Below are 23,343 nucleotides of genomic sequence, written 5' to 3' on the forward strand. Positions count from 1 at the left end.
GGATGCTTAACTCGGCGTAGGGGATTGTGTTCGGTGGCTTTGTGGTTTGTAGGAAAGATCGTAGAGAAATTCTAGGGTTAGCAGCACCTACTGTGTTAAAGTGGATTAGGTAAGCACAACCGTCTGCGAGTCTGCCAACGGTCCCGACCTGACTGACCACCCCCCCAGTTCAGATCCCCCAGATGGGGCGCGGTGCACGCCGTCTTGAGCCACGACCGCCGCCTCGAGCAAATGAATGATATTCTGCTCGTCATTTTAACCAGGCTGAGGCAGAGCCTGGCCGTACATGTGCTCGCTACGAAATCTGGGCTTAACCGGATGGATTTACAACGGCGTTTCGAAAACTGACTTCTGGCCATGGCATTCACGTCAAAAACAGGTTCGTCATGAAGATTTACAGAGTCTCAAAAGGAAAACCGAAAAAAAAGTCTTTACTCCGTGTCCCCGTCACGAGCCAACCAATCTATTTTTCTGATTGTGCCATGAATTCATTTTTGTCTCTGAATTTCCGTATTTGACGCCGGTCATCATATGATTGATGATGAATGTGACATACAGCCCTTCCAGTTACGGAGCAAAAGAGATGTGCAGCAACCCAATGCTGCGGTGATGCAGACCAAACCGGATCCCATGCTGTCACGCTCTAAACCAGCCCCGTAGTCTTCAAAGTCAACCCCATAGACATCCCAATCGTGAGTCCATTACGCCGAGGCCTTGACCTTGGCCAGAGCCTTGCGCTCTTCGAAACGGCGCTGCTTCTTGAGGCGGAGAACCTTGAAGCGGTCGAAGTCGCTGAGGTTCTTTCTCCGCTCGATCTGGGTGCTGCGCTTGAACCAGTTGGTCTCCTTCCACTTCTTGTCGATCTCGGACTTCTCCCAGAACTTCTTGACGGTGCCGGTGCGGGCGCCACGGGGCAGGCCCTCGACGACGAGCGAAGAGAGGAGAGCGTTGGAGAGAGAGATGGGCTGGCGGGGGACGGCGAGCTGAGCGTCTGAGGAGGGGCCGTCGACCAGAGCCTGCAATTTGATATTCATGTTAGTCTTCCAGGTCTCCTATTTCGTCCACGGAGAGCGCGCGCTCGTGCGCCCAATTTCAAAACATTCGAATCGTATCGGGGGAAAGAGGAGGTGCTGTCGCAACGTACGCGCTTGTGGTCGATGATCTCGACGATAGTCGCAAGGCGGCCGGCGTAGGGGCCGTTGCCCTGGATGAGGACGACACGGCCGACCTCGACCAGTCGCCACTTAGAACCCTCGATGGTAGCGTCACCCATTTTGCTGGTCGGTCTGAAGTTGGATCGCGAAGTTAGAATCGGGGTTGCGGATTTCGTGGTGTTGCGTCTTGCTTGTCTTGGAGGGGCGCGTCAACTTACCAGACGTCGAAGATGTGCTGCTGGTGGTTAGTGGTGGATGGAGTTCGAAGTCACTTCGGCACACTTCTTTTTTTTTCCCTGGGAGGATGGTGCGACTTAGGGCAAGTCAGAAAGCAGCATGAGACGGATTTGCTGATTAACCGAGCCGAGTCCCCCCCTTCCCAAAAGGGCTTAGCTGCGGGCGGTCAGTGGCCACTCACCGCGCAGGCTCCACCGGCGACAGAACTTTTTCTTCCCTTTCGCATAAAGGTGCAGCTTGATGAGCTATCCATTTACTTTGTTGATCTCTTTCTTCATCAGCTTCGAGGTGTTCAGAATTTGGCACCTGTCGACGAAGCTGCCTCAAAGCAAAAGGTACGTTTGCAATCCCTAATACACACAATCTGTTTTGGAATGATGAGAAAAATTTGCGATTGATTTCTTTCGGTGGCTCTCTTTCGCCGGAGTGGCTATATCGTCTGAATATATGATATTCAATTCTTACATATTCTGACCTCCAAATCCAACAACATTTTTCTACTTTTTGGAATTCCACTTGGGATGTACGTAACTAACTCGACATCCAGGTATGAACAGCAACATGAATGGTCCCTTAGCAGTAGTCAATAGCTATTCACTTTTTACTTCCCAACCTCGAGCATTGTCCGGCTTCTTACTTTGTGACCGTGACAAGTTTCACTGCAACCAGCCAATTATTTCTGATACCAAAGCATTCACCAATCAACATATGCATTTACTTCATAATTTGGATATTCATCCCATGAACCCATGTATGCTGGTGCTACCCTACCAACGCCGGTCCGAAATCACATTTGCTCCCGCCACTCTAATTTCCCGCCTTCTGCTTCAGGCGCAACTCATCCTCCTCTTGGAGCTCCTTGTCAATCTCGGCGCCTCTGGAAGGCTTGTTGCCGTGCAGCTTAGCCTAGTCATCATTAGCACTCGTCATTTAAATGCTGGAATGGGCTCGCCGTATTGCTTACGGGGAGTGTGGCGTCCTCCTTGCCAAGACGGGTTTCGAGAGATTCTTCCTCTCCCTCCTTGTCCTTCTTTTCCTCAGCAGCGAGCCTGTTGGCAATGGAGCGCTCATCCTCTGGTTGACATTAGCGAACGCTTCAACTGACCATCGAGTGGGCGACTTACTGGAGTCCGTAGCCAAGTGGGAATGCTCCTTGCCCTCGTGAAAACGCTCGGCGTTGTTGGTCTCCTCGTCCTTGGCGTTTCTCTGATCGCCAGCCTCGTAGACGGCACTGTTGCCAACGTTGGAGTTTCCAGACATGATGAAGGTTGTTTTGCTGGTGAGGTGGAAATTTGACGGGACGATTATTGTTAGAGAGTCGGGACAGTGTGTTGTTTGATGAAGTGATTGATGTTTGGATTGAGAAGGAAGGAACACGTTCTTGTGTCCAGCAGATGAGCTTTCTATATGGACGGGAAGGAAGTTGTCTTAGCTGCACCTGCGCAACGACCCCCCTTCAGTGCATCTACGTCATGACGTCTCCAGCGCCGATTCTCAGCTAAGACGGGCAAAACTCCCTCCTACGTCATGCAATTGTCATTCTCCGCAAAAATGCCTGACGGATCTGCTCATGCCACATGGAAAATCGGCGATGCACTTGGGCGGAGGGTAGCTGGCGGCTTTGACTTTTCAGTGCATCTTCGTTGCCAATTCTCAGCCCTGTCTTTGCTGCTGAAGCTGGGTGAGCTTGAGTTCAGCTCATTGTCTGCCTCAAGCCTGGCTACCCCTGCTCTACAGTCGATAGCGAATGAGAGTCAAGACTTAAGTTCCATTTTACTTTGGTACCTTACCCAGCTGCGGATTCTTCTAGCAAACAAAAGCGTTGAAGGTGAATCTGCCTGGTGCATGTAGGTAAGTCTCACCCTGCCACTTACCCTGACAACCGACCTGTCACTCCCAGCTTCGCACTGTGATATAGCCTCGTCGTGCGCTGCACATTCTGTGTCTCTAACGGGATCAATTGCCCGGTCGCTGTGGGAAGGCAACATGACATAGTTGAGGACCCATTGGAACCGCATTCCCCATCGATCCTATTTCAAAAGGTCAAATCGATGCCCAAGAAGCTCCAGGCCCCATCCAAATGACGGGAGTGAGGGGTCCAAAGACGTGAAGCTCCATCGCTGTGCCTCTCTGGCCGCTTTGAGATGCATGGGGCCAGGGGTCAAGCGCGGCAGGCCCCGCCTGTGCGCCAATCCGGCATTGGCGTCTAAAACTAAGCCGCCCGGCTAAATGACGTAAATCTGGAAGCTCCAGAGCTCCACTGCCGACTTCATCGCATCACGCTGCACGAAGCAGAGCTCACGCAAAGACAAACAAACCACCAAACCAGCTCCCCTACGACCTGCCACAATGTTTGGATTCGTAAGCCAGCTCACCCATACCCAACACCGATCAATTGAATGCTGACACAAACTCTAGCGCAAGACCCTCGACATCGTCACCGTCTTCCACAAGGCGAGCTCCCCCGCCTCTGTGAGGGTTGTCAACCTCCTCAAGCAGGTGTCGGCCAACGCCGCCGCTGGCGCGACTGAGGACCAGGCCAGCGACCACAGTGTCCAAACGAGCCCCAAGAAGTCCCGCGCCGACTTTGAGCTCAACATCACCGAAGACCCCCCAACCGCCGACCAGGTCAAGACTATCCTGGAATACGTCGGAAAGAGCAAAATCCCATCAATCATCAAAGGTGCTTCCACTGAGCAGGATGCTCTGAAGAAGTTCCAACAGAACGCAGAAGTTTTCCAAAGACCCGTGGTATGTACTTCTTCCCAGGCCTGATGGTCCTGTTTGGACCTTTGCTTGCTTGAGAACGAACCTGGCTGACCGAGACATGCAGACTGTGGACTGGAACAACGGCAAGGCTGTCTCTGGTGAGAGCGAATCTGAGATTCTCAAGATGCTCAACGCCTTGAGCAGTGAGAAGAGCTGAAAGGAGAACGCTCTCCTTAATTTTGACCAAGCAGCTTCTTTGTCTTGTTATCCAGATACCTGTGTTCCCTTTTCCCAAGTGATACATTAGTTAAATGATGAATATACTCTTCTCTCTTCTATGTCGTCCGAAATATCGTCCAATGATTCCATTAGGCCCAGTATCAGTCAGCAGTTCTTTCCGCAGACTGGTACCAATCCGTTGCTAGCTATCAGACGAGGATCTTAGATAACTTCCGATTAGTACTAGAGTCCTATAGTCACGCAGTTGAGAAAAGGCTCACTTCACATGCAAAGATCGTTACCTCACTTTGCTAGGACTAAGAATATTCAACTAGAGTACTGATACCCCATGGAAGTGTGCTGCAGTACCCATATCATCTTCATCGGGATCAAGTGAGTAAGCAGTGTTTGTCTCTCAGGACATTATGATAAGGAACTTGTTGACTATGGAAAAGACAATGCACGGCTGAAAGAAGAGAGCTTTGGCTCTTTTGATGTCAAGTTCCTCTTGAAAGAGGTAGCAGAATTGTACATGATCTTTATCTGGTATGCCTGCTGAAATATAGCAACCAGGATTTGTGTTGCTACCTGAGTCCGGCATCCTCCACTTCACCATCTCAAAGGTGTCACCTTCGATGTCTGAATATTTCACTCATCCGGTCGACGCTGCTGCCAGCCTCATTCTACAGGCAGGTGCACCCGCTCACGGTTCCTTCCCAACACACTTCTTGGGTACCTACATCCTCCCCTCCTACCTCCATGCTCCTGGCACCCTTCACCTGCCTTGTGAATTCTTCACTTTTCCCTCCATCTTCGTCCAACAACAACATCAACAACACCCACTTCATCGCTTCTTCTTCCTTCCCACCACCAAATCAATCCCTCTTCTACTCCAAAAATCGCCATCAGAAATATCCTCATCTTCTCTACTTCCATTGCCCTTGGTCCCATTACTGCAAGCCTACCATCCCGTTGCCAAACGACGTTGGATACACGCAGCTTTGCAGTATGGCTTCCGAAAACCATGGAGGACCTGGCTCCTTCCAAGATGAGCGCTTCCCCATGAAAAACGATCACGACGGTCGCGGTACGATGGCAAAATCTATGCCTGCCAATTCCTCCTCTCATTACTACCCCAACGGCATTCCCGACGGCTACAAGATGGTTGGTACCAAGGAAGGAGAGACGCCCAGACTTTACATCGAAGACAACCTTCCGACCGCCTTCTACAACCACCCTACGAAGGAGATAAAGGCTATTTTTAGCACCAACAATGGCGAATTTCCCACTCGCGGTCTCAGCCATGTCATCTCAACACGCCGTCTTGATTTGTGGAGCGCTGAAGAGCTTCAGGAGAGAGCCAATGCCATCCGGAAGAAGCATTGGAGCCACATGAAGTCGATGCCGCAGCTGGAATACTGGGAAGATCTGTACGATTATTTCGACTGCTATGACATCTACTTCCAAGGAGCGATGAACCTGTGGAACCTCATGCTTCATCTCTACCACGAAAATCAATGTCTCGTTCGCAACCTTCACCAGGAGATTTTGGCGGAAGTCGGCCACTGGTGCGACGAATGGGCTGCAAAGAGCGGGAATAAGAAGAAGCTGCTAGACTTCCAAGACTTGCACGGCAATATTCTCAATCTCCTGAGCTCAGATGATCGCCTCGACCTCCAGGGACTGCCTCCCGTCAGCATGGATCTTGTCCTCAATGCTCTGAAGTTTCGACATGACCAGCTTCAAGGAAAGCCGTGGGCTCAGCCGGCCCCATACCCGCAAAATAGCCTCGGGTTCCAGTGGGAAGAAGGCAAACTGCATCATTGGCTTGGTGAGTCGACTCTATTCCCTGCTGAAATCGTGTCTAACCTAACCTTGTTAGCTGGCCAACCCGTTCAAGATACTCCTAGTGGACTTGCCCCAGCATCGACAACACCGAAACTGACGATCGGCAGCACCGATTCCCCGCTGTCCCAACTGAGCCCGACCGCCAGAACCTCTCCTCCGAAGCCATTGATCGTGAGCGGCACGTCCAGGCAAGATCAAGTCGACCACCTTCATCGAGATGTTGCTACTGCTGCGAGCCGCATCAATTACCCCGGAGGCATCTCAGCGGACAACCAGCAGGTCTTTTCGGCAGGTCATGGCACCGTTAGTGATGAGTCTCGTAAGGTGGCTGGTCATTTGCGCCCCAAATTTGCGCAAACAAATCAAGCCCCGATATCCAGAGGGGGAAATGCAGGTCCGGGAGGATCAACCTTCTATCCTCATACCACTAGACTCGATGGCCACCCATTCAACACACCGTTCACAACAGGGCCTCATGGCACGCCTCAGCCGTATCTTGGTCCCCTTGGACCCCCTAATGGACCCCCTCATGGACCTCTGGAACCTCCTGCTGGTCCTGCAAGTCGCCATTGCGGCCCGCCTTCGCAAATCATCCAGTCTCCCCAAAGACCCAGTGACAGCCGGTTCAACAGCGCTGGCCATGCGGCGCAAATGCCGGGCTCTGTTCCCGTGGGTGGCGTACCTCGTGCTCAATCTGTTGCTTTTCCTGTAGTGGCACCCGAGCCAGTTCCCTTCCAGAGACACAACAGTAAGCGGAACGCATCGATGAACCCCCATTTTGGTCAAGCAGCCGACCGAGGCTCGCCAATGGGCCCCTCACGATTTGAAACAGGGTTCAACTCGCGAGCAGCACCTTACTCGCATGGCCCGTATCATCATCACCAGCGCCCCCGTGGCGAGTCAAAAGGATGGGAGAAGGTCCACAATGCAGACGACTCAATTCATGGGCCTGTTTTCCGTCGCTCTCCAACCAAGGAAGATCGCACACGCGCATTATCTCGTTCTTCCGCGTCAAGACAAAACTTCACTTGCGTAAATCAGCATGAAAAGTTGGTTGATAACAAATGGGCCTACACGCCTTGCGAGTGTCCCTCTTGCGAGGCTAGAGAGCGTTCTGTCTTCGTTCAGCTCACCTCTCATCTGATCAGAGATGACCTGTCTGAGAAGGTCCAGGTTGTGATGTCCCGGTGGGGAGAGGTTGAGAAAGTTAGCAGGTTGGCTCTCAAGGACCAGAGAGAGTACCCTAACTTTTTTGTCAGGTAACTAGCAACATTCCCGTTCAGGCTTAAAGTCCTACTGACACAAGATGCTCTCATTTAGATTCAAAGACGGATCTCGCATCACTGAGATTGCATGCGCAAAAGAGATCGAGTGCGCAGAGCTTCATTGTATGCTGCAGACTCGACCTATTCATCATACTCGATATGGAAGCTTGATGTATTCCAAGGCCGGCGGGGATGCGGCGAATGAACAGCACAGAATCGCGAACCAGCACGAAGGGTCCCAGCAGCCTCCTCGGATGGGCAGCCAGATTCCATTCAACCAGGGACAGTCCATGTCTGTTCGTATGGACCCTCGGTCACACGTAACTTCCTTGGAGCAGTACATGATTCCTCGTCCACCAAAGCCTCAGGGCAAAGCAGCACCGTGTTCTCGGTCCGAAGCGGCGCCTGATTCAACGGTTTCAATGCCCACCACAGACCAAGTCGCCCTGCAGCAGCAGAAACCTGAACTGCCCGAAGACGTCAAGCCGCCAAAAGCCCAACCGACTGCGGATTTAGCTTTGCAACAGTCAAGTGAAGCCGAGTCGCAATCGAAGCCGCCGTCCGAGGTGGTAGTTCCTGATGGAGACAAGACAACCGAAGACGACAGCCCTCGGATTTCCGACCGTCCATGCAAAGCCATTGTCATCAACTTGCTCGCGACCCCTCAAAAACAGACCAAGACGTTCATCGCCACTGAAGCACATGGAGAATCTGACTCGTCTGAAAAGGCTGTTCTCACTCCAGAAAACAGCGAATCGGTAGCCTCTCCAATCAAGAAGAGCGACCCTCCTTCTATCAGTGGCAAGAAAAACAAATCCGACGCTCTTTGTGACCAAAGACCATCTGAAGAATGCACGAAGGTTGTACCTCATGTCTCGTCTGTGCTGGAAGAGGGAGTTACACCCCCTGAACCTCTTTCACAAAGTCCCACGTATGGCAAGGGGAAGTACAGGCAGGTCTTTTCTCACAGAGATACCAGCAGTGTCGAAGTCTTCGACGTGGTGCCCCACATGCCTGGAAGAAGTAGCTCTTCGTTTCTCAATCATTCGTTCCCTGACGAAGATGGGCCCAGCGATAGCCTTCGCTTGAAGTCTGGACATGCACTGGACAGCTTGATCGATGCGGGGTTAGCTCAAGGGGTCTCATTGACAATCATGACTGAAGACGCTTCAAAGAAAAAGGCCAAGAAAAATAAGAAGAAGAAGAAGAAGCCGACGTCAGCAAGTCAAGATGAGTCTCATCCCATTGGCGACACTTCGACTAAGGCCGCCGATGACGATACTCCACACACTTCGAAGGCAATGCAGACTGGCGCATCAGATACGGCCGACATCATCTCGAAGGCCAAGGATATTGCTGAGACAGAAGCATCCTCGGGGAAGTCGAGTCTGCCGGAACCGCTCAGCAAGAATTTCCGAGCCAATGCTGGCGGCTCACTTCGACTGCCGAAGAATCGCAGAAAGCACCCGACCCAGCTGAGCCTTGCAGTACGGGAAGGGTCTGCTTCCGGAGCAGCCAACGTCTTGAAGGAAGCCCATGTCTTTGACGGCGGTCTTCCATCTGCTGCGAGTACTTCACAGATGAGCTTCAGCACAGCTCAGGAGAGTCGTTCCGGCAACAGCTCGCCCAAGGTCTTATCGACCCCGGCAACTCCATCGTCAGCTAGAACGCCTGAATCGAGGGTTTCCCCGGAAATGTCCGCGGTCGAGAGCGAGGCGACGTCAAATTCAACCATGCAACTCAACCCTAAGGCAAAGGAGTTTGTGTCACCTGCACCGCGCCCTGTTGTTCATATAGTGAAGCTGGCGCCAATCCCATTGGTACCGATCCCAGTGAAGAACCCTCAGCATCAACGCAACTTCTCCCACAGTTCGTCGGCCACATCTCACACTCTCACTCCTGGGCCAACGCCTCCTAAAGACAAGTTTAAAGGATGTCAGGAAGTTGCTATTGGAGACGGCGTCGACAAAGGACAGGTTTCTACAACTCGTGAAGCGCCCACCCATGATGAAGGCGCACAAAAGCCAGCCTCCGAAAATATGGGGAAGATGAAGAAGGACCATCCCGCCGACGGCCATACCTTCTTCTCACAAACGTCGAATGCAAGCAGTGGCAACGGTCACAAACAGCGTCCAAAGAAGGGCGCTAGCAAGAAAAAGCAGCAACACGGCAAGCAAGAACCCGAGAAGAGCAATACCTCGCCTAAGAAGCAGGATATTCGAGGACAAACTCACGGCCAGCGTCTGCAAAATGCCTCTGGAACGCACAGCAGAAAGCTATCTGTTGCCAGTAGAGATGACTTCCCGTCCCTGCCACCTGCCCCCTTGCCCGCTTCAGGCCTACCTGCGAGCAGCGTCTGGGGCAAAGCGCGTGCAACATCAACTGCCGTTACAAACAGCAACATCCCTTCTACCGGCAACATTAGCCGGGAGGACAAGACCAAGGACAAGACATCCTCCGACCCGCTCCCTGGAGAGGACAGCGGCAAGCACTAGAGAAGGATGTTCAATTTTTGGAGGGAGGTGATTTGGGCGCGATACGAAGGAATACGGAAGACGGAAGAAGATGTGATAGACAGCACAGGGTCGACGAAAAGCTTTTCTGTAAATTGGAGGGCCTATTGGGAAGGTGACCCGGAAGCAGTTGATGGGGAGGATCTAGATTAGTTCCTTGAGAAGGATTTGTGTTTGAGTGATACCCATGGCTTGTGCTTGTGGCTTGATAGTTGCGCAGAAATAGAATGAACCTTGCTCGGAAGATTCCCTCCTTGATCGTGGGTTGCTTGAATACTCGGTTGGACGTTGGCCGTGTCGCAGTTGATCTGGAGTGAAGTCGTTGTCGCCCAGAGCCTCGTCTGGTTGTAGGGATAGTACTCCGGAAACACAAATCACCCCAAAATTGTGACTACGGCGTCTAGTTCACTCATAGGCAGCTCGCTGATTCCAGTTTCAATACAATTCTGGGCTCGGCATTCCCAACATAGTGATGATACAGTGCTCTTGTTTTGGTCTATTCATTCAAATTGCTCCCGCCCGGGTTTATACCTTTATGCGCCGTTCTTGACCAGGGTCGTGACTGTGTCTTCAATCTGCTTGTCCGAAAGGCCTTGCATGGAGCGTGTTAGCTACTGAGCGTTCTTGAAGGAAGCTTTGGGAGGGGAGATGGTCTCACCTTCCAGTGATTGGCTCTTCTCCACGCCGAATTCTATTTTTTTAGGAAGAGCATTTCGTCAGCACTCTGCTGTCTTTTTGTATCATTGGGAAGAGGTTCTAACCGTATCTCGCGTAGATCTTGGGTAGCGTGCCGGCGGCCTCGCGGATGAGGATGGGAGTCTGGGGGTTGTTCTTCTTCATCGTGGGGTAGGCTCTTTCGACGAAGTTGCTATTGCGAGGGGTGGTTAGCGACTTGGAGGTCTCTAGTGGTGCGGCAGCGAAGGCAAGTGGCGGATAGTGGTGATGCGGGCGGCGGTGTCGTCGTCGGGCTGTTTGTGTGCTGAGCGTCATTGGGGAAGTGGAGGAAAACGTACCGGGTCGCGGCGCTGTGCTCGCCCGTCTGGCAGAAGAGGAAGCGCACCTCCTTGAGGGCCTTTGTGAATGCGTATTTGCTCGACATTATGGTTGGGGCTGCGCGGAGGAGGTGCGGACGGGCGGCGGTAGGGTCAATTAACGGGATTCGGATCGATTGGAGGAGCCTCTTTGCTGGTGGACTGGCGAGGATTGAAGTTGGCGAGATGCTCTCGCGGTTCGAGGTGGGTCTGGGAATTTGCATAAGACTGTCGGGAACTCGGGATGGGCATAAATGGTCTAATTGGGTATTTTTGATTGGTGGCAGACTTGGAGCTATGGATTTATGAACATGCACATTTCAGGGACCGTTTTTTTGAGGTACGAAGGAACAGATAAGTATTATGTAAGGTGCCAAGGTGTTACGGTGCTAACGGAATGGAAGGTAAGTTCGGCCTGGTCAGTGCTTCCCCCGTCTACTTTTTTTCCCCCTTCGACGGGTTGTCCCCGCTTAACTCCGGTTAGCGGTTGCTGTTTGCTCGCTCACGCTGAGAGCTGCCGTGCGCCTACCTCCCAGTGCACCGTCTGCGCTCGCGCTCCCGGCCCAAAAAAAGCTGCCCGCTCATCGTCGGACGTCCCAAATCTCAACGCATCTGCGTCTCTCAACCTCGCCTCAACCTCTGCCCTCCATCCCTCCCGTGCGTTCGTCGAAAGGAAAACCCCTCTCCGCTCCAAACAACCCTCACCCTCGCGTAAATTGAGATCACTTCTCAATCGATCCTCCGAACCCGAGACTCCGACGACATATACACACGAAAAGAAAAGCCATAGCTTTCAAAAGTCCGTCACGATGGCCCCCACCAACAACTTCTTCAAGGCCGCGCGCCCTGCGTTCCGCCAGCAGGTCTTCGCCGGCGCCCAGATTCGCAACGCTTTCCGTACCTCCCAATTCCGCGCCCAGTTCCGTGAGAGCTCCAAAAGATGGCAGAGCTCGACCGCGTCCGCCGATGCCCAGGTCAGCTGGTTCAAGCGCATGTGGGACAGCCCCATCGGTATCAAGACGGTGCACTTCTGGTGAGTAGACTGTCCCTCAGATGCGATGGAAGAACACTTCGGATGGGATTCTTTAGACATATCCACTGACTCCGATGGTTACAGGGCTCCTGTTATGAAGGTATGAAGTCTTGCTCGCTGAAGCTACCTCCGAATATCTCCCTTGCAGATGTCCGGTCGCGATGTCGGAGGTCAATATAGACCGGAGGAAGAAATACCCGGAAGGATTAGGAATATGACATGGAACGAATACTGACTGTCGACATAACACACAGTGGGCTCTTGTCCTTGCCGGTGTTGCCGACTTTGCCCGTCCCGCCGAGAAGCTGTCTCTCACCCAGAACGGTGCCCTGACGGCCACTGGTATCATCTGGACCCGCTGGTGCTTGATCATCAAGCCCAAGAACTACCTGTACGTCATTAAGGATCCTACAAAGGGGAAACTGTCAACTAACCTTTCCAGTCTTGCTGCCGTCAACTTCTTCCTCGGTGTTGTCGGTGTCGTCCAGTGCTCCCGTATCCTCATGTGGCAGCAATCTCAGAAGAGCGTTGGCGACCTGGCCAAGGATGTCAAGGAGGACGTTAAGGAGGCCGTGTCTTCCTAGACCTAGAATCGCAAATGCCGAGCAAAGTGGGGTACAATAAGGTGTCCATGGGAGGGACGAGGTAAAGTTGCAGCATGGTTCCAAACTGACGTACCAGCTGCGGCCACGATCCAGAGACAGTCGCGGAGGCAAGAGGAGACGGCGCAGAGCGCATCGGACTACCCACCCTGTCATGTCATGTCATGCATCAGACACGTCACGCTTCTCAGATCTGGTTTCTAGACACTTCCTTTTTCTAATTCGATATACAAGAAGGCCAATGTTTCACGGCCCAAGAGACTGTAAGGAGAAAGAAGCGAACCACGTTCTTGACCCGAATCATGCGTTATAGTCCTTGTACTGTATGTGCTTCATTTGAAGAGTTTATCCGTACGGAAACGCCCAACGGGTCCCCGCGGTAGCATTTCGCTTTCCCCCGCGGAGTAACGTGACTAGGAGATGGCTCAATAGTCAGCTTAACCAGCGTACCGCCAGTATGGATACTCGACGGGAATCCCGAGACATCTGCGCCATTGTGTCATTCGAGCTTTGTGCGACATATCCGCCTAGAACCCCCCACGCAAGATCCCTCAACCAAGAGTTGAGGCCTTGATCGAACCCTGATTTCGAGCAAGGAGATTCGGCCCGGCCTCTTTCTGCGGAATATCACTTTATTAATAAGCAGTTCGAACCCATGCAATACAACTTGGCCGATGCGAGAACTTGGTGACCGGGCCATGTATGGAGCGGGAGCCCCCCCTGCATAGGTACCAAGTTCCAACGCCGACGACATCTTCTCCAGATCGTTTTGTTTGAAGTGGCGAGCTGCTCAGGCAGCAAAAACTGACCCCGCCCACGACGATATCAATAGGACGTTGGACTCCCAGATGGGCTACATGCCTGAAAGGGTCAGCTGCATATGCGGGCATATGGGAATCCGTTCAGAGGTCCTATCAACGGGCCTGATTTGAGGGGACTTTTACTAGGCTCCCCGAATCGGCGTGGCCGCCGAAGACCAGTGAGCTCGGCCGACCTGCCCTAATGTCATGAAACCCCTGGCTTTACATCGCTTATGTCGAAATGCCTCTTCACCTTTGGTTTCTTTTACTCTCTCTGTCTCTGTCACACATACACACACCGCTGCGACCGCCTGAGACTAATACATACCATGGGGCTATGAGGGCAAGATGGGAATTGTGAATGCGGAACTTGGCCGATACGAGCAGCTAAGATACGCCAGGTGACGCATCAGTCCCAGACGAAAGGTACCCCAGGGGCCTTTCACCGTACTTCATAGGCAGCTGGGAACGTTTTCTTTTTCCAACTGACTTTCAGCTTGCATACCCGTACTCCGTACCCATAATCCACATCTGGGATCACTCAGGTCAGGGTCTGTGTTCGACAATGAATGGAACCAGCTCACGTGGTGGTTGGAATAGGGTTGCCCACACCATGCTGGCAACATTACCGGGTCGTTTGGCGTATGATACAGCTGTTAAGCGCTTGAATCATTGGCCCGCAACGACATGTCTAGTCCCGAACCCCCCTCAGTCCCCTTCAAGTTTGTCACAGAAACTACTGCGTCGGAGCCAGCTTTTCGGCCTTCGAAGCCGATGATATGCATTCTCTCGGGTGTGATGTCATGGACTCCCTTCCGGGAGGTTGGCTTCGTCCCTGAACACCTGGCGGTCCCCTCTCCGTTAAGGAACCTAGCGAGGCTGAAAAGGAAAGGAAGGAGGGGGAGGGGCCTTTGTTGGATGGCACCAAAGCCAAACCAGGAGACGAGTCGTTGGAAGCTGAGTGTCTGCAACAATGGCATGATTTACGACTCGGTGTCCCGCAGAGATCTACGTGTGCCGCCAGTCGGGCAGGATATGATTCTTGGAACCCGATTCAGTTACCGCATCGCAATTTTTCTTGTCTCCTGCGTGTGTTTTCCGAGGTAACGTTCATGGTGCCGGTTCGACGACTGTGGAAACCCCCCCGGAACCGGGAAAGTGAACCGTTGTGTCGGGACACCCTCCAACATTGATCCGGGTTATGTATAACAACCCGCTGTTGCGTCGTTTATGTGCTCGTCAACAAGTTTGATGTACTCGATATAGCGACGCAGACATGGTGAATAGCAATAACAACGATGGCATCACTGGTTTGGGAGAGGTGGTCTCCAGAGCCGAGAAGACTGCTCATAAACTAGTCGACTTGGCTCACACTACGAAGACGATCCAGTTACAGACGCGAAGACAGATGAACCAGCTCCAATCCGAACTACACCGCACAACCGCGCTACACAGACTCATCTATAACGACCAAATCTGCCAACTCGAGACATCCTCAACCACGTTTCGCCGCCTCGCCCCGGCGGACCTGAATATTTGCAGATATTCCTTCAGACGAGCCAACGAGACCCTCCGCGTCTTTGAACAGAGCCCGGCGGCGGTAGCGGCGGCGGAAGAGACATCTCTCGCTAGCCCACAATACCCGAAACTCCTCCTCGAAACCCACAGGCAGCTGAAAGCCCTCAACGACGAGATCCGCGCCGACGTCGTTCTTGCCATCAAGCGCGTGCTCAACCAGGACCTCTTCAGCCGGGACACGCGCGCCGTCCAGCTGCGCGATATCGCCGTGGGGCGGGATCCGAGTCTCGAGCACGATATCTGGCAGATTCGGATCCAGAGGGGGGATGCTCCTTTGATTGCGAGTTTGCTCCTCGCGAACGACGATACATGTGGTAACCCTGACGTTGACGGAGCCGCCGACGGCGGCGCATCGGATTCGGCCTCGTGCCTGCGGTTCCGCGACGCGAACACCATTGTCGAGACGAGGGCTATGCCGCAGAATGACCCCAATATGTGCCGAAAAACGCTCAAGCTCGCTACGTTCTTACATGCCGTCCGGTCGCCGTACCTCCTCCGCTGCACGGGCTTCCGGATCTTTGACCAGAATCAGGACAGGAAGCGGAAGCAGCGTCTGGAATACCTCTACGACGCTTCCCCGCTGCAAGGCTGTCGCCGCGCCGAGATCCACAGATTGTCGGAGCACCTCGGCTCGCCGACGGGCCATTTCACGCGCGGGCGGCGGGAGGCGGCGGCGAGGATCCTGTCGGATAAGATCCGGTTTGCGGGACAGCTTGCGAGGGCGGTGAGCGAGCTTCATGCTGTTGATCGGGTGCATGGCGCCGTGCGTGCTGAGAATGTGTGGTTTGGGGTGCGAGGCGGGGAGTATGAGGCCAAGGTGTCGGTGCCGCTGCTTGTTGGGGCTGGGTTTGAGGAGGGGGAGTTGAGGCGGTGCCGGGTTGTTGGCGGTGATGATGATCGCGGTGATGGGGGAGAGGCGCTGGAGGAGGGCAAGATGAGGGATATACTTGCGTTGGGGGTGTTGTTGTTGGAGCTCGGGCTGGGGCGGTCCGTTGCCGAGGCTACGTTTGCGTCTGCGTCTGCTTCCACGTCTACGGCCTCGTCTTTGGGCGGTGCTGGTTCTGGTGTTGGCGTCGGTGCTGTTGCCGCGGCGGAGCATCTTGGGACGTTGAACGCGGTTATGGGAGGGAGGTATACGGCTGCCGTCAGGGCGGCGTTGGATCCGCGGCAGTTGGCTATGATGTTTTCGGCCATGGAGGGTGAAGGAGAAGGAAGAGGCGGCGGTGAGAGCGAGGATGAAGACGAGAGTGTTTTTGATGCGAGAGGTAGTTGTGGGTTGGATCGGGCTTTTAGGGGAGTGGTTGTCGATGAGTTGTTGGGTGTTGTTGGGAGAGCGTGAGGAAGGAGGATGTGATTCTCGGCATGCTTTGGATGGTGGGGGCTATTTGGGCTGGGATGGACTGGGGTGATTACATTGTCCCTAGCTTCCTGAACGCGCAAGTCAAATGCGTTGCACTTCGTGCCAGCGGAAAGGCCATTATCCTTTTTTGCATGTGTTTCGACAAGTGGTATCTTATATGGTCAAGTCCTCATTCGGATCATAATCTTGAGCAGAACCTGAAAACCTATCACGGTCAATCAGCGAGCAACCAGGGGACAACGGAACGAGTCTAGACGCATGTTATACTTCGATTCAATTATCTACTCATACTCTTTCTATGCCTCTGCGTTTTGAGTACGTCCACCCTCAATCCTCTCGCCATGACCGGCTTTCCCCCAAAATCTGCAAAGCTTTTCCGAACAATGACACTCTCTGGGTCTTCTTCCGAGGAGAAGCCCGAGTATCTGCCACTACGCAGTCATGTTTAGCGTCCTCGCCTTCCTTGCTTGGTCCGCCAGCGGCAGAAAAAGCCTCTCCTAATGGAAACCGCTGAGCAAATATTCTTGAGAATTTCTCAACTTTTCCGCCCTTGGTGCCGCAGACCGCCATAACTCTTTTGCGGACGTGCCTTAGCTCCCTGAGCTGGCTCCTCCTAGGAGCCCATCTCAGGAGCCGGTGGATCTTTGCATTTTGCATCCAGATGACTCGGAATAGGCCATCCCCATTCCCGAAAGAGTTCTCTGATTCTTCTAGAATGCATGACGTGTGCTTTGTGCTCGGCGTCTGCTTCGGCCTGGCGCTTCTCCTGGGGAGTTGGATGAATAACGCAATCCTGGATGATGAGGTCATACCTTCCCCGTGCGATGAGGGATGGTTTCTCCATCTCGTACCTCTCTTGATCGACGTTCCACACTTCCTGCATCTTTTCTTCGAGCATCTTCACAGTCGAGTAGGTCCGCTGCTGCTCGGGCTCCCCAAACTCGCTCTTGACCCAGACTTCGAACTTGTCCGACTCTCTCTCCATCCAGTCGACGGGACACCAACCTTCGAAGTCCTGCAGCCAGCTGACATGATTGTAGATGATCAGAGGGTGCGGAGGCCTCGGAAGTCGCTGCATTGGGCTCTTGTCTAGGACGTATCTGCTGGGAATGGGCGGGGCGTCTGGGTACACTTCGTCGAGCCGTCCGTGCGTGCCTTGACGGCTCTGAGACCATATGACACAGCGACTGTAGTCAAGAAGAACGGGGCGGACGTTTTCTAGGGCCAGCTGGCTATCGTTGTCGAAGGTGAGGAACATATTGCGTGGTATAAAACCGTCGAAACTTGTGAGGTCAGCGCCGACGTGCTTGAAGCAAACGCCGCCATGAACGATCTGCTTGAAAATATTCAGTCGGGATGGCAAATTCTTCAACTGGAGTCCTCCTCCCTGATCACTCGCAGAATCGGGGAAGGGAAGCATTGCCTGGTCGGGGATCAGGGCTCCACTCTCGTGTCTTTTGCATATCTTCTCAAGCGATTGACCTTGAATGTGCTCGATTAGCACAGCGCCAGCACATCTCCATCGACGTGTCTGAATTCACGGGGAACTATCAGATCCAGTTGATTCGATGACGGGAAACGTGATTGCCCTGCTGCCGTAGTACTGTGGTACCATATGAGGATTGCCTGTCATGCCTTGGTTGTAGAAATACTCGTAAGCATTAGCCTCCCGGCTCAGGAGCTGACTGGGAAGGTCGCTTGGTGCGTGCTCGCGCAGAAAGATTCCCAGTTGCTGAGGGAAGAATGCTGAGTCGAACACTTTGAGCACAACCCTTAGTCCGCGAGTGGGAGGATGGTGAGTATCATGCCTGATAGATGGCACCTTGTGATCTTGCATAAAAGGACCAGGGCACGGCCCTCGATACCACCCTTCAAGCATTCGATGATCTCGACTTGCGCTTCGTGATCCGGCTGGTCGATCGTTGGGTTGAAATTTGGGAGGCGCCACTCGTTGGACTCGGGGCGGATTCCTGGTCCGTACTCTGGAAGGCCGTATGATATACCTGGCTCTCGAGGGCAGAGCGTCACTGTTGTTCTGGGCTTGTAACGTTCAAACCCTTCCTGAAGGTTGCGGAGTTGCTCGTCACCGAGGTCGTTTCTCGGTATCCAGGGCCAAGACATGCTGGAGATTGGTAGAGCATGGCAGGGAAGAAGGGCGAGTGACAGTTTCTTGAGATGCAATGGGAAGTGGTAAGACGAGAAAAGAATTCGCCAGTAAAAGCGTTTGACGGAAGAAGGACGAGAGGAAACGTAGGTAGGAAGTAAGGTGCAAAGAAAAACAGGTCAGTTTGGCACCAGCTCCCTTAAGTAAGGTGAAGTAGGTAGGTAGGCACCTTGAGGTAAGTTTTGAGAACCTATTACGAGGTAAGGCAATGGAGATAGGTAGCTTCGTGACCGTGGTGAGCTGTGAAACTTCACTCCCTCCGAGGCGGCCGCAAGGCGCATGCGTTTGCTGGACAATTTTCTTGCAGGTTGCCCGCTGTGGTCCTCCTTCGAGCAATAAAATGCTTGACCTTTTGACAACCGATCGGGTACCCGGACGTGTTAGGTGGGTGTACAATGATTTTGCCGCTCTAGATCTACTTCTACTGTTGCTATTACTGCTTTCAATAAAAGTAGCAGTGTATGTCGGAGCCGGTGTTGAAACGAACTAACTATTACAGAGACTCTACCTAGACCGAATCAGACCAGCATAGACAGATCCATAGAATGGAATCAATCGGGATCTCAGAAGACTGCTCAAAGTTGGTGGCATTTTCCATGTTCATTGGTTGTCTGCCACCAAGCTCCATCCATGTCCCAAGGCGACCGCGGCCGTTAGGCTGTCACGTCAGAAAATGACATTCTCAACTCCTTAGGTCATCCGTTGAAGGAGGTGCTTGATAATCATCGTATATCATGAAATTCTACAATCATAACTCATAAAAATCCCATCTAGATCGTACACTCTTTACGAACAACACCCTACCGCCTCTCCTTATGCTCCCCAAACGCCATCTCCTCATCCCCGCTCCCCTTGTTCATCTTCTCCACAACGCCCCTCCTCCTCAACATATCCTCTTCCTCCCCACCGGGCACGCCACCCCGACTATTCCGCTTCATAATAGCCTCCTCTTCCTGCGCGACGTACTTCATCGGCCTCTTAGAGCTCGTGGCGTCCTTGTCGCGGAAGACGAACACATCGTGGTTGTCTGCGAAGAAGCGGTCCACGTCCTCGAGGGAGCGGTCTGCTGTTTCGGGGTAGAAGAGGTAGACGATGGGGATGAAGGAGAAGTTGAACACTGTCCAGATGATGTAGAATTGCCAGCCGAGGGCGGAGATTCCCGGGGGTGTGATTTCGACAACCTGTTGGGGAGGGGTGGTTAGGATGTTTTGAGTTTGCAACAGATGGGAGAAGGACGTACCATGAAGTTGACGATCCAGTTTGTAGCGGTACCGAGGGCGGCACCCTTTGTGCGCATGGACAAGCTGTTGATCTCGGTGGGGTACAGCCAAGGAACACCTGTTGAAGATTAGCAAAACGTCAACCCAAAGACCTGGGAAAGGACCTAACGTACCCTGCCAGCAAATGCCAAAAAAGACATAGTACAAGAAGAAGAAGGCGATGGAGGCCTTGGCCCACTGAGACTGCGTCTCTGGTGCGAGGCCGGCCATTTCATTGTACCTGATGCAAATGGTAATAACGGCGTAGCACATGAATTGGCCAAAGGCGCCGTCTGTTTTCCACTGTCAGCTTTCCTGCGCGTATTCATCGTGCTTGGATTTGACGTTTCCACAACTTACACATCATCATTTTTCGCCTTCCCCACCTCTCCACGTTGGGAATTCCAATCAAGCTGAACAAGAAGTAACTGACAGAGTTACAAGCCGCCAAAAGCCTTGCAAGTTTATTGTCCAAACCGACGGAATTGATGAGAACGAGGGGCAGGTAATACGATGTCACGTTTATTCCACTGAATTGTTGCATGGCCTGGGTTCCACACCCAAGGAATATACGCCGGATGGTGGACGTTCCCGCTGACTCGCCAGTCCGGCCTCGGAGGAGGTCTGACCAGGGGACGGTGTTTTCTCTTTCGTAGTTGATGGCCCACTGAATGTCCTTGGACTGGGTCTGGATGTAGGCGTCGTCAACGGGCATGTCTTCCAGGTCGGCGAGAATTTGTTCGGCTTCGGGGACGCGACCTTGGGCCATGAGCCAGCTGGGCGGATTGTTAGCCACGAATATGTTGTGGGGTGATGAGGACGGGGACGTGGACGTACCGAGGTGACTCGGGCAACCAGGGGACGGTGCCGTAGAGAATGAAGATGAAGATGAACTGAAAGGCGAGGGGGACGCGCCATGAGATGGAACCGGTGAGGTACGAGAAGCCAAATGTGACCCAGTTGCCTGCGCGTTATTAGCATTCGGAGCTCAAGAGTAGGGCACGGGAGGTACCCAATCGGGCAAGGAGAGGAAGAGGAAGACATACTCAGCGAGAACCCAAAGATGTTCATAATCATCTCAATAACAATCAACTTGCCCCTCCAGCTCGCCTTGCTCGTCTCACCCTGCCATACGGGCGCAGTACTGGTATTGATACCATTCCCGATACCCGCCACGACGCGGCCGACAAACATTTGCGGGAGGCCAAAGGCGGCAGTCTGCAAAATGGCGCCGACAGACATGATGGTGGTGCCGACGAGGATGGTGTTCTTCCGGCCGAGGCGCTCGCCGATCCAGATGGTGGAGATTGCACCGAGGAAGCAGCCAATGTCGTAGATTGCGGTGACGGTGGATTGGAGCTTGTCGTTGCCAACGATGCCCATTGTTTGGAGGAAGTCGTCTGTTACGATGACGCCTCCGAAGACGCCTTGGTCATAACTGGTGGGTTGTTAGATTTCCATTTTGTAGGCGGGGAAGGATGGGGTGTGGGGTGGATGAGGGCTTTGAGTGATGGAATTTGAGGGTAAACAAATTGGTAAGTGGTGAAGGGTGAGAAGGAAGGAGCAGATGTACCCGAATAGCGTCATATCTGTCGCGCAGGCGATGGTCACCCAGAAGGTGAGCCATCCGCCCTTCAAGCCAAACCAACCCATGGTGAAAGGCTGAGTTTGCGGGATCGATAAAGTCGTGTGTTGTCGTCAATTGGTGAAAGTGGTTGTAGTGTGTGAGAGAAGAGGTGTAGAGCAAACGGCGAGTGAGTGCGGACCGAGCGTCGAGGAATTAGTGCTGGAATCCGTGCTGTGTATTCCCAATCCCGATGAATACCATCAAAAAAAGACCCTGGACTAGACTAGACCAAAAGACGTTTGTCTTGGACTCTTGCTACTTTAGACAGCGGCCTCAGACGCAGTCTATATAGAAAGTCAAGAAAAAGGAAAAAAGGGAACTACAAACGTCCATCTTCTCCCACTAGCGGCATCATCTCTCCCGTGATGGGGCCCCCGTCAATTAGTCCCGAACCAGCATGGGGCCAGGGCACGCCAGCCAACCCCAGACAAGCCCTGCGAACAACAAAGGCGTCGCCGCTAAATCTGTCGCGGCTACCTGTTCAGAGGTATCTACGCCAGTCTGTGGGGTAAAGGGTGATGGATGTGGTGGGTGGTGGGAAGGCAACTGACTAGCGTGGATAACAAAACGATGTCATCGTCATGGTGCGGCGGCGTTAGTGACCTGCGTCCCAGGAACCTCAACGTCTTGGTCTACTACAGCTGCCAAGGAAAATGTGCAGCTCAGCAGCAGCAACAACGCAGGAAACCAAGGTCAAGACCCATGGTTGGTCCCAGGGAGCGATGACCGCTCGCTGGTATCGACGCTGATTAGGCCGGGCCGACTCGCAAGGATGGGAAAGTATGGCGGGGGAATCAGTCAGCTCCAATGCATCAAAGATTTCGAGGTCAGTGGTCCACTGGTCGCAGGTGGGAACAAGGATATTGAGAGTTTCGGGGTTGAGCCCGGCCGACCGTGCGGGAGTGACATCTATCTCTCTCTCTCTGTGTGTGTGTCTGTTTGTCTTGCGTCTACCCTCACTGGCTGGATGGATGACATGATTGTTCGGCCAAACCGTGCAGACCACGACTCGAACTGAGTCAAGCCAAAGCACGGCAGCATGGCAGCATGGTAGCAGCAGGGGAGAAGATGGAAAAGAATGGGGATTAAATCTGCACCCCGCATACTTGATCACCGCTACGTACCCGCGTTCCTTCCTTCACAGTAGTCGAGAGTACAGAGTGGTTGCTGCCGTTGACGTTGACGTTTGACGTTGGTGAAGAGGGCGGCGATGACGTCGTTGGGGAGGTACTCCACCCGCGGCTCTGAAACGGGCGAGGCGTGCTGGGGCCATCGCTGTAGTCGAAGCTTAATTCCGTCGATCCGTGGCGTCCTCGGCTCGGCGGGCAGTCAGTACGTACCTGTCTTAGTCAAGCACCTCAACCATCTTTCCCAGCTCAGGTTCTTGACAAGACAAAGACAGGACAGTAGGGAACCAAGAACGAAGTTCGTTTCTATCAGTTGGGTTGCGTCGTTGTGTTGAACAACGAGAACGCGGAACAAACTTGGTTGAATTCTCCGATTCATCCACGTCCCCCGTCCCCGCCATCGTCACCTCCCACAATGAGGCGGGAAAAAAATCCACAAAAGCGACGACTCACTGCATCTCGCACCCCGAATCTTGCATTGCTCAAACCCCATCGACAAGCTCGTCTCTGAGTGGCTGATGGGGGCCGATCGGACCGAATAGCAGAGCCCACAGCAGACGATGCATCGTCACAATGTCACGACGCGGGGACTCCACGTTCGCCGCCTTGTTCCCCCTTGTCTCCATTTCCATCTACAGATGCCTCCTTTTCTCCTGTCAGTCTGATGTAATTTCTTCCTCATTGGAAAGGGCCCCAGTGTCTCTGTAACGATATATTATCCCATACACACAAACATGCCCTTAACCCAACAGCTTGATATCAGTGGTAACCTCCACATAAAGTAGCTGTCAACTCGGCATGATGAAAAGAGGCTCTG

The 23,343-nt window shown here is 53.2% G+C and overlaps 11 protein-coding genes across 11 annotated transcripts; 6 read left to right on the top strand and 5 right to left on the bottom strand.

The window, feature by feature from the left end:
- Positions 1-530: 530 nt before the first annotated feature.
- BDP55DRAFT_244127 (ribosomal protein L14) lies at positions 531-1,506 on the bottom strand. The gene is made up of 3 exons (XM_060566229.1): positions 1,346-1,506; positions 1,145-1,286; positions 531-1,016 (listed from the first exon to the last, which is right to left on the bottom strand). Exons 2-3 carry the CDS (start codon positions 1,271-1,273, stop codon positions 702-704), a joined length of 444 nt encoding a protein of 147 aa, XP_060426714.1. The 5' UTR covers positions 1,274-1,286; positions 1,346-1,506; the 3' UTR covers positions 531-701.
- Positions 1,507-2,198: 692 nt separating this feature from the next.
- On the bottom strand, positions 2,199-2,651 carry BDP55DRAFT_731213 (uncharacterized protein; the record flags this gene model as incomplete). Its single annotated transcript, XM_060579788.1, has 3 exons — positions 2,199-2,297; positions 2,356-2,465; positions 2,516-2,651. 3 exons carry the CDS (start codon positions 2,649-2,651, stop codon positions 2,199-2,201), a joined length of 345 nt encoding a protein of 114 aa, XP_060426715.1.
- Positions 2,652-3,740: 1,089 nt separating this feature from the next.
- On the top strand, positions 3,741-4,317 carry BDP55DRAFT_695943 (thioredoxin-like protein; the record flags this gene model as incomplete). Its single annotated transcript, XM_060577531.1, has 3 exons — positions 3,741-3,752; positions 3,810-4,142; positions 4,225-4,317. The coding sequence occupies 3 exons, from the start codon at positions 3,741-3,743 to the stop codon at positions 4,315-4,317; spliced, it is 438 nt and encodes a 145-aa protein (XP_060426716.1).
- Positions 4,318-5,268: 951 nt separating this feature from the next.
- Positions 5,269-6,158, top strand: BDP55DRAFT_750050 (uncharacterized protein; the record flags this gene model as incomplete). Its single annotated transcript, XM_060580608.1, has 1 exon — positions 5,269-6,158. A coding segment is annotated over exon 1 (831 nt), but the record flags the coding sequence as incomplete, so codon positions are not given.
- Positions 6,159-7,473: 1,315 nt separating this feature from the next.
- On the top strand, positions 7,474-9,927 carry BDP55DRAFT_731216 (uncharacterized protein; the record flags this gene model as incomplete). The annotated part of the gene is made up of 1 exon (XM_060579789.1): positions 7,474-9,927. The coding sequence occupies one exon, from the start codon at positions 7,474-7,476 to the stop codon at positions 9,925-9,927; it is 2,454 nt and encodes an 817-aa protein (XP_060426718.1).
- Positions 9,928-10,478: 551 nt separating this feature from the next.
- BDP55DRAFT_731217 (thioredoxin-like protein) lies at positions 10,479-11,044 on the bottom strand (the record flags this gene model as incomplete). The annotated part of the gene is made up of 4 exons (XM_060579790.1): positions 10,479-10,537; positions 10,604-10,636; positions 10,707-10,813; positions 10,959-11,044. The coding sequence occupies 4 exons, from the start codon at positions 11,042-11,044 to the stop codon at positions 10,479-10,481; spliced, it is 285 nt and encodes a 94-aa protein (XP_060426719.1).
- A 262-nt stretch (positions 11,045-11,306) lies between these two features.
- On the top strand, positions 11,307-12,707 carry BDP55DRAFT_672383 (uncharacterized protein). The gene is made up of 4 exons (XM_060575526.1): positions 11,307-12,009; positions 12,094-12,109; positions 12,264-12,400; positions 12,452-12,707. The coding sequence occupies exons 1-4, from the start codon at positions 11,786-11,788 to the stop codon at positions 12,591-12,593; spliced, it is 519 nt and encodes a 172-aa protein (XP_060426720.1). The 5' UTR covers positions 11,307-11,785; the 3' UTR covers positions 12,594-12,707.
- Positions 12,708-14,687: 1,980 nt separating this feature from the next.
- BDP55DRAFT_634727 (uncharacterized protein) lies at positions 14,688-16,328 on the top strand (the record flags this gene model as incomplete). The annotated part of the gene is made up of 1 exon (XM_060572700.1): positions 14,688-16,328. The coding sequence occupies one exon, from the start codon at positions 14,688-14,690 to the stop codon at positions 16,326-16,328; it is 1,641 nt and encodes a 546-aa protein (XP_060426721.1).
- Positions 16,329-16,676: 348 nt separating this feature from the next.
- Positions 16,677-18,470, bottom strand: BDP55DRAFT_634728 (uncharacterized protein; the record flags this gene model as incomplete). Its single annotated transcript, XM_060572701.1, is given in 4 exon segments — positions 16,677-17,142; positions 17,162-17,880; positions 17,962-18,171; positions 18,195-18,470. The coding sequence occupies 4 exon segments, from the start codon at positions 18,468-18,470 to the stop codon at positions 16,677-16,679; spliced, it is 1,671 nt and encodes a 556-aa protein (XP_060426722.1).
- Positions 18,471-19,313: 843 nt separating this feature from the next.
- BDP55DRAFT_557858 (general substrate transporter) lies at positions 19,314-21,425 on the bottom strand (the record flags this gene model as incomplete). The annotated part of the gene is made up of 7 exons (XM_060569738.1): positions 19,314-19,694; positions 19,754-19,851; positions 19,907-20,065; positions 20,133-20,548; positions 20,610-20,736; positions 20,819-21,210; positions 21,346-21,425. 7 exons carry the CDS (start codon positions 21,423-21,425, stop codon positions 19,314-19,316), a joined length of 1,653 nt encoding a protein of 550 aa, XP_060426723.1.
- Positions 21,426-21,796: 371 nt separating this feature from the next.
- On the top strand, positions 21,797-22,417 carry BDP55DRAFT_634730 (uncharacterized protein; the record flags this gene model as incomplete). The annotated part of the gene is made up of 2 exons (XM_060572702.1): positions 21,797-21,926; positions 22,014-22,417. 2 exons carry the CDS (start codon positions 21,797-21,799, stop codon positions 22,415-22,417), a joined length of 534 nt encoding a protein of 177 aa, XP_060426724.1.
- Between the last annotated feature and the right edge of the window lie 926 nt (positions 22,418-23,343).

The sequence above is a fragment of the Colletotrichum godetiae genome (genome assembly GCF_030913485.1).
Source record: "Colletotrichum godetiae strain CBS 193.32 chromosome Unknown BDP55scaffold_36, whole genome shotgun sequence".
Lineage (NCBI taxonomy): Eukaryota > Fungi > Ascomycota > Sordariomycetes > Glomerellales > Glomerellaceae > Colletotrichum > Colletotrichum godetiae.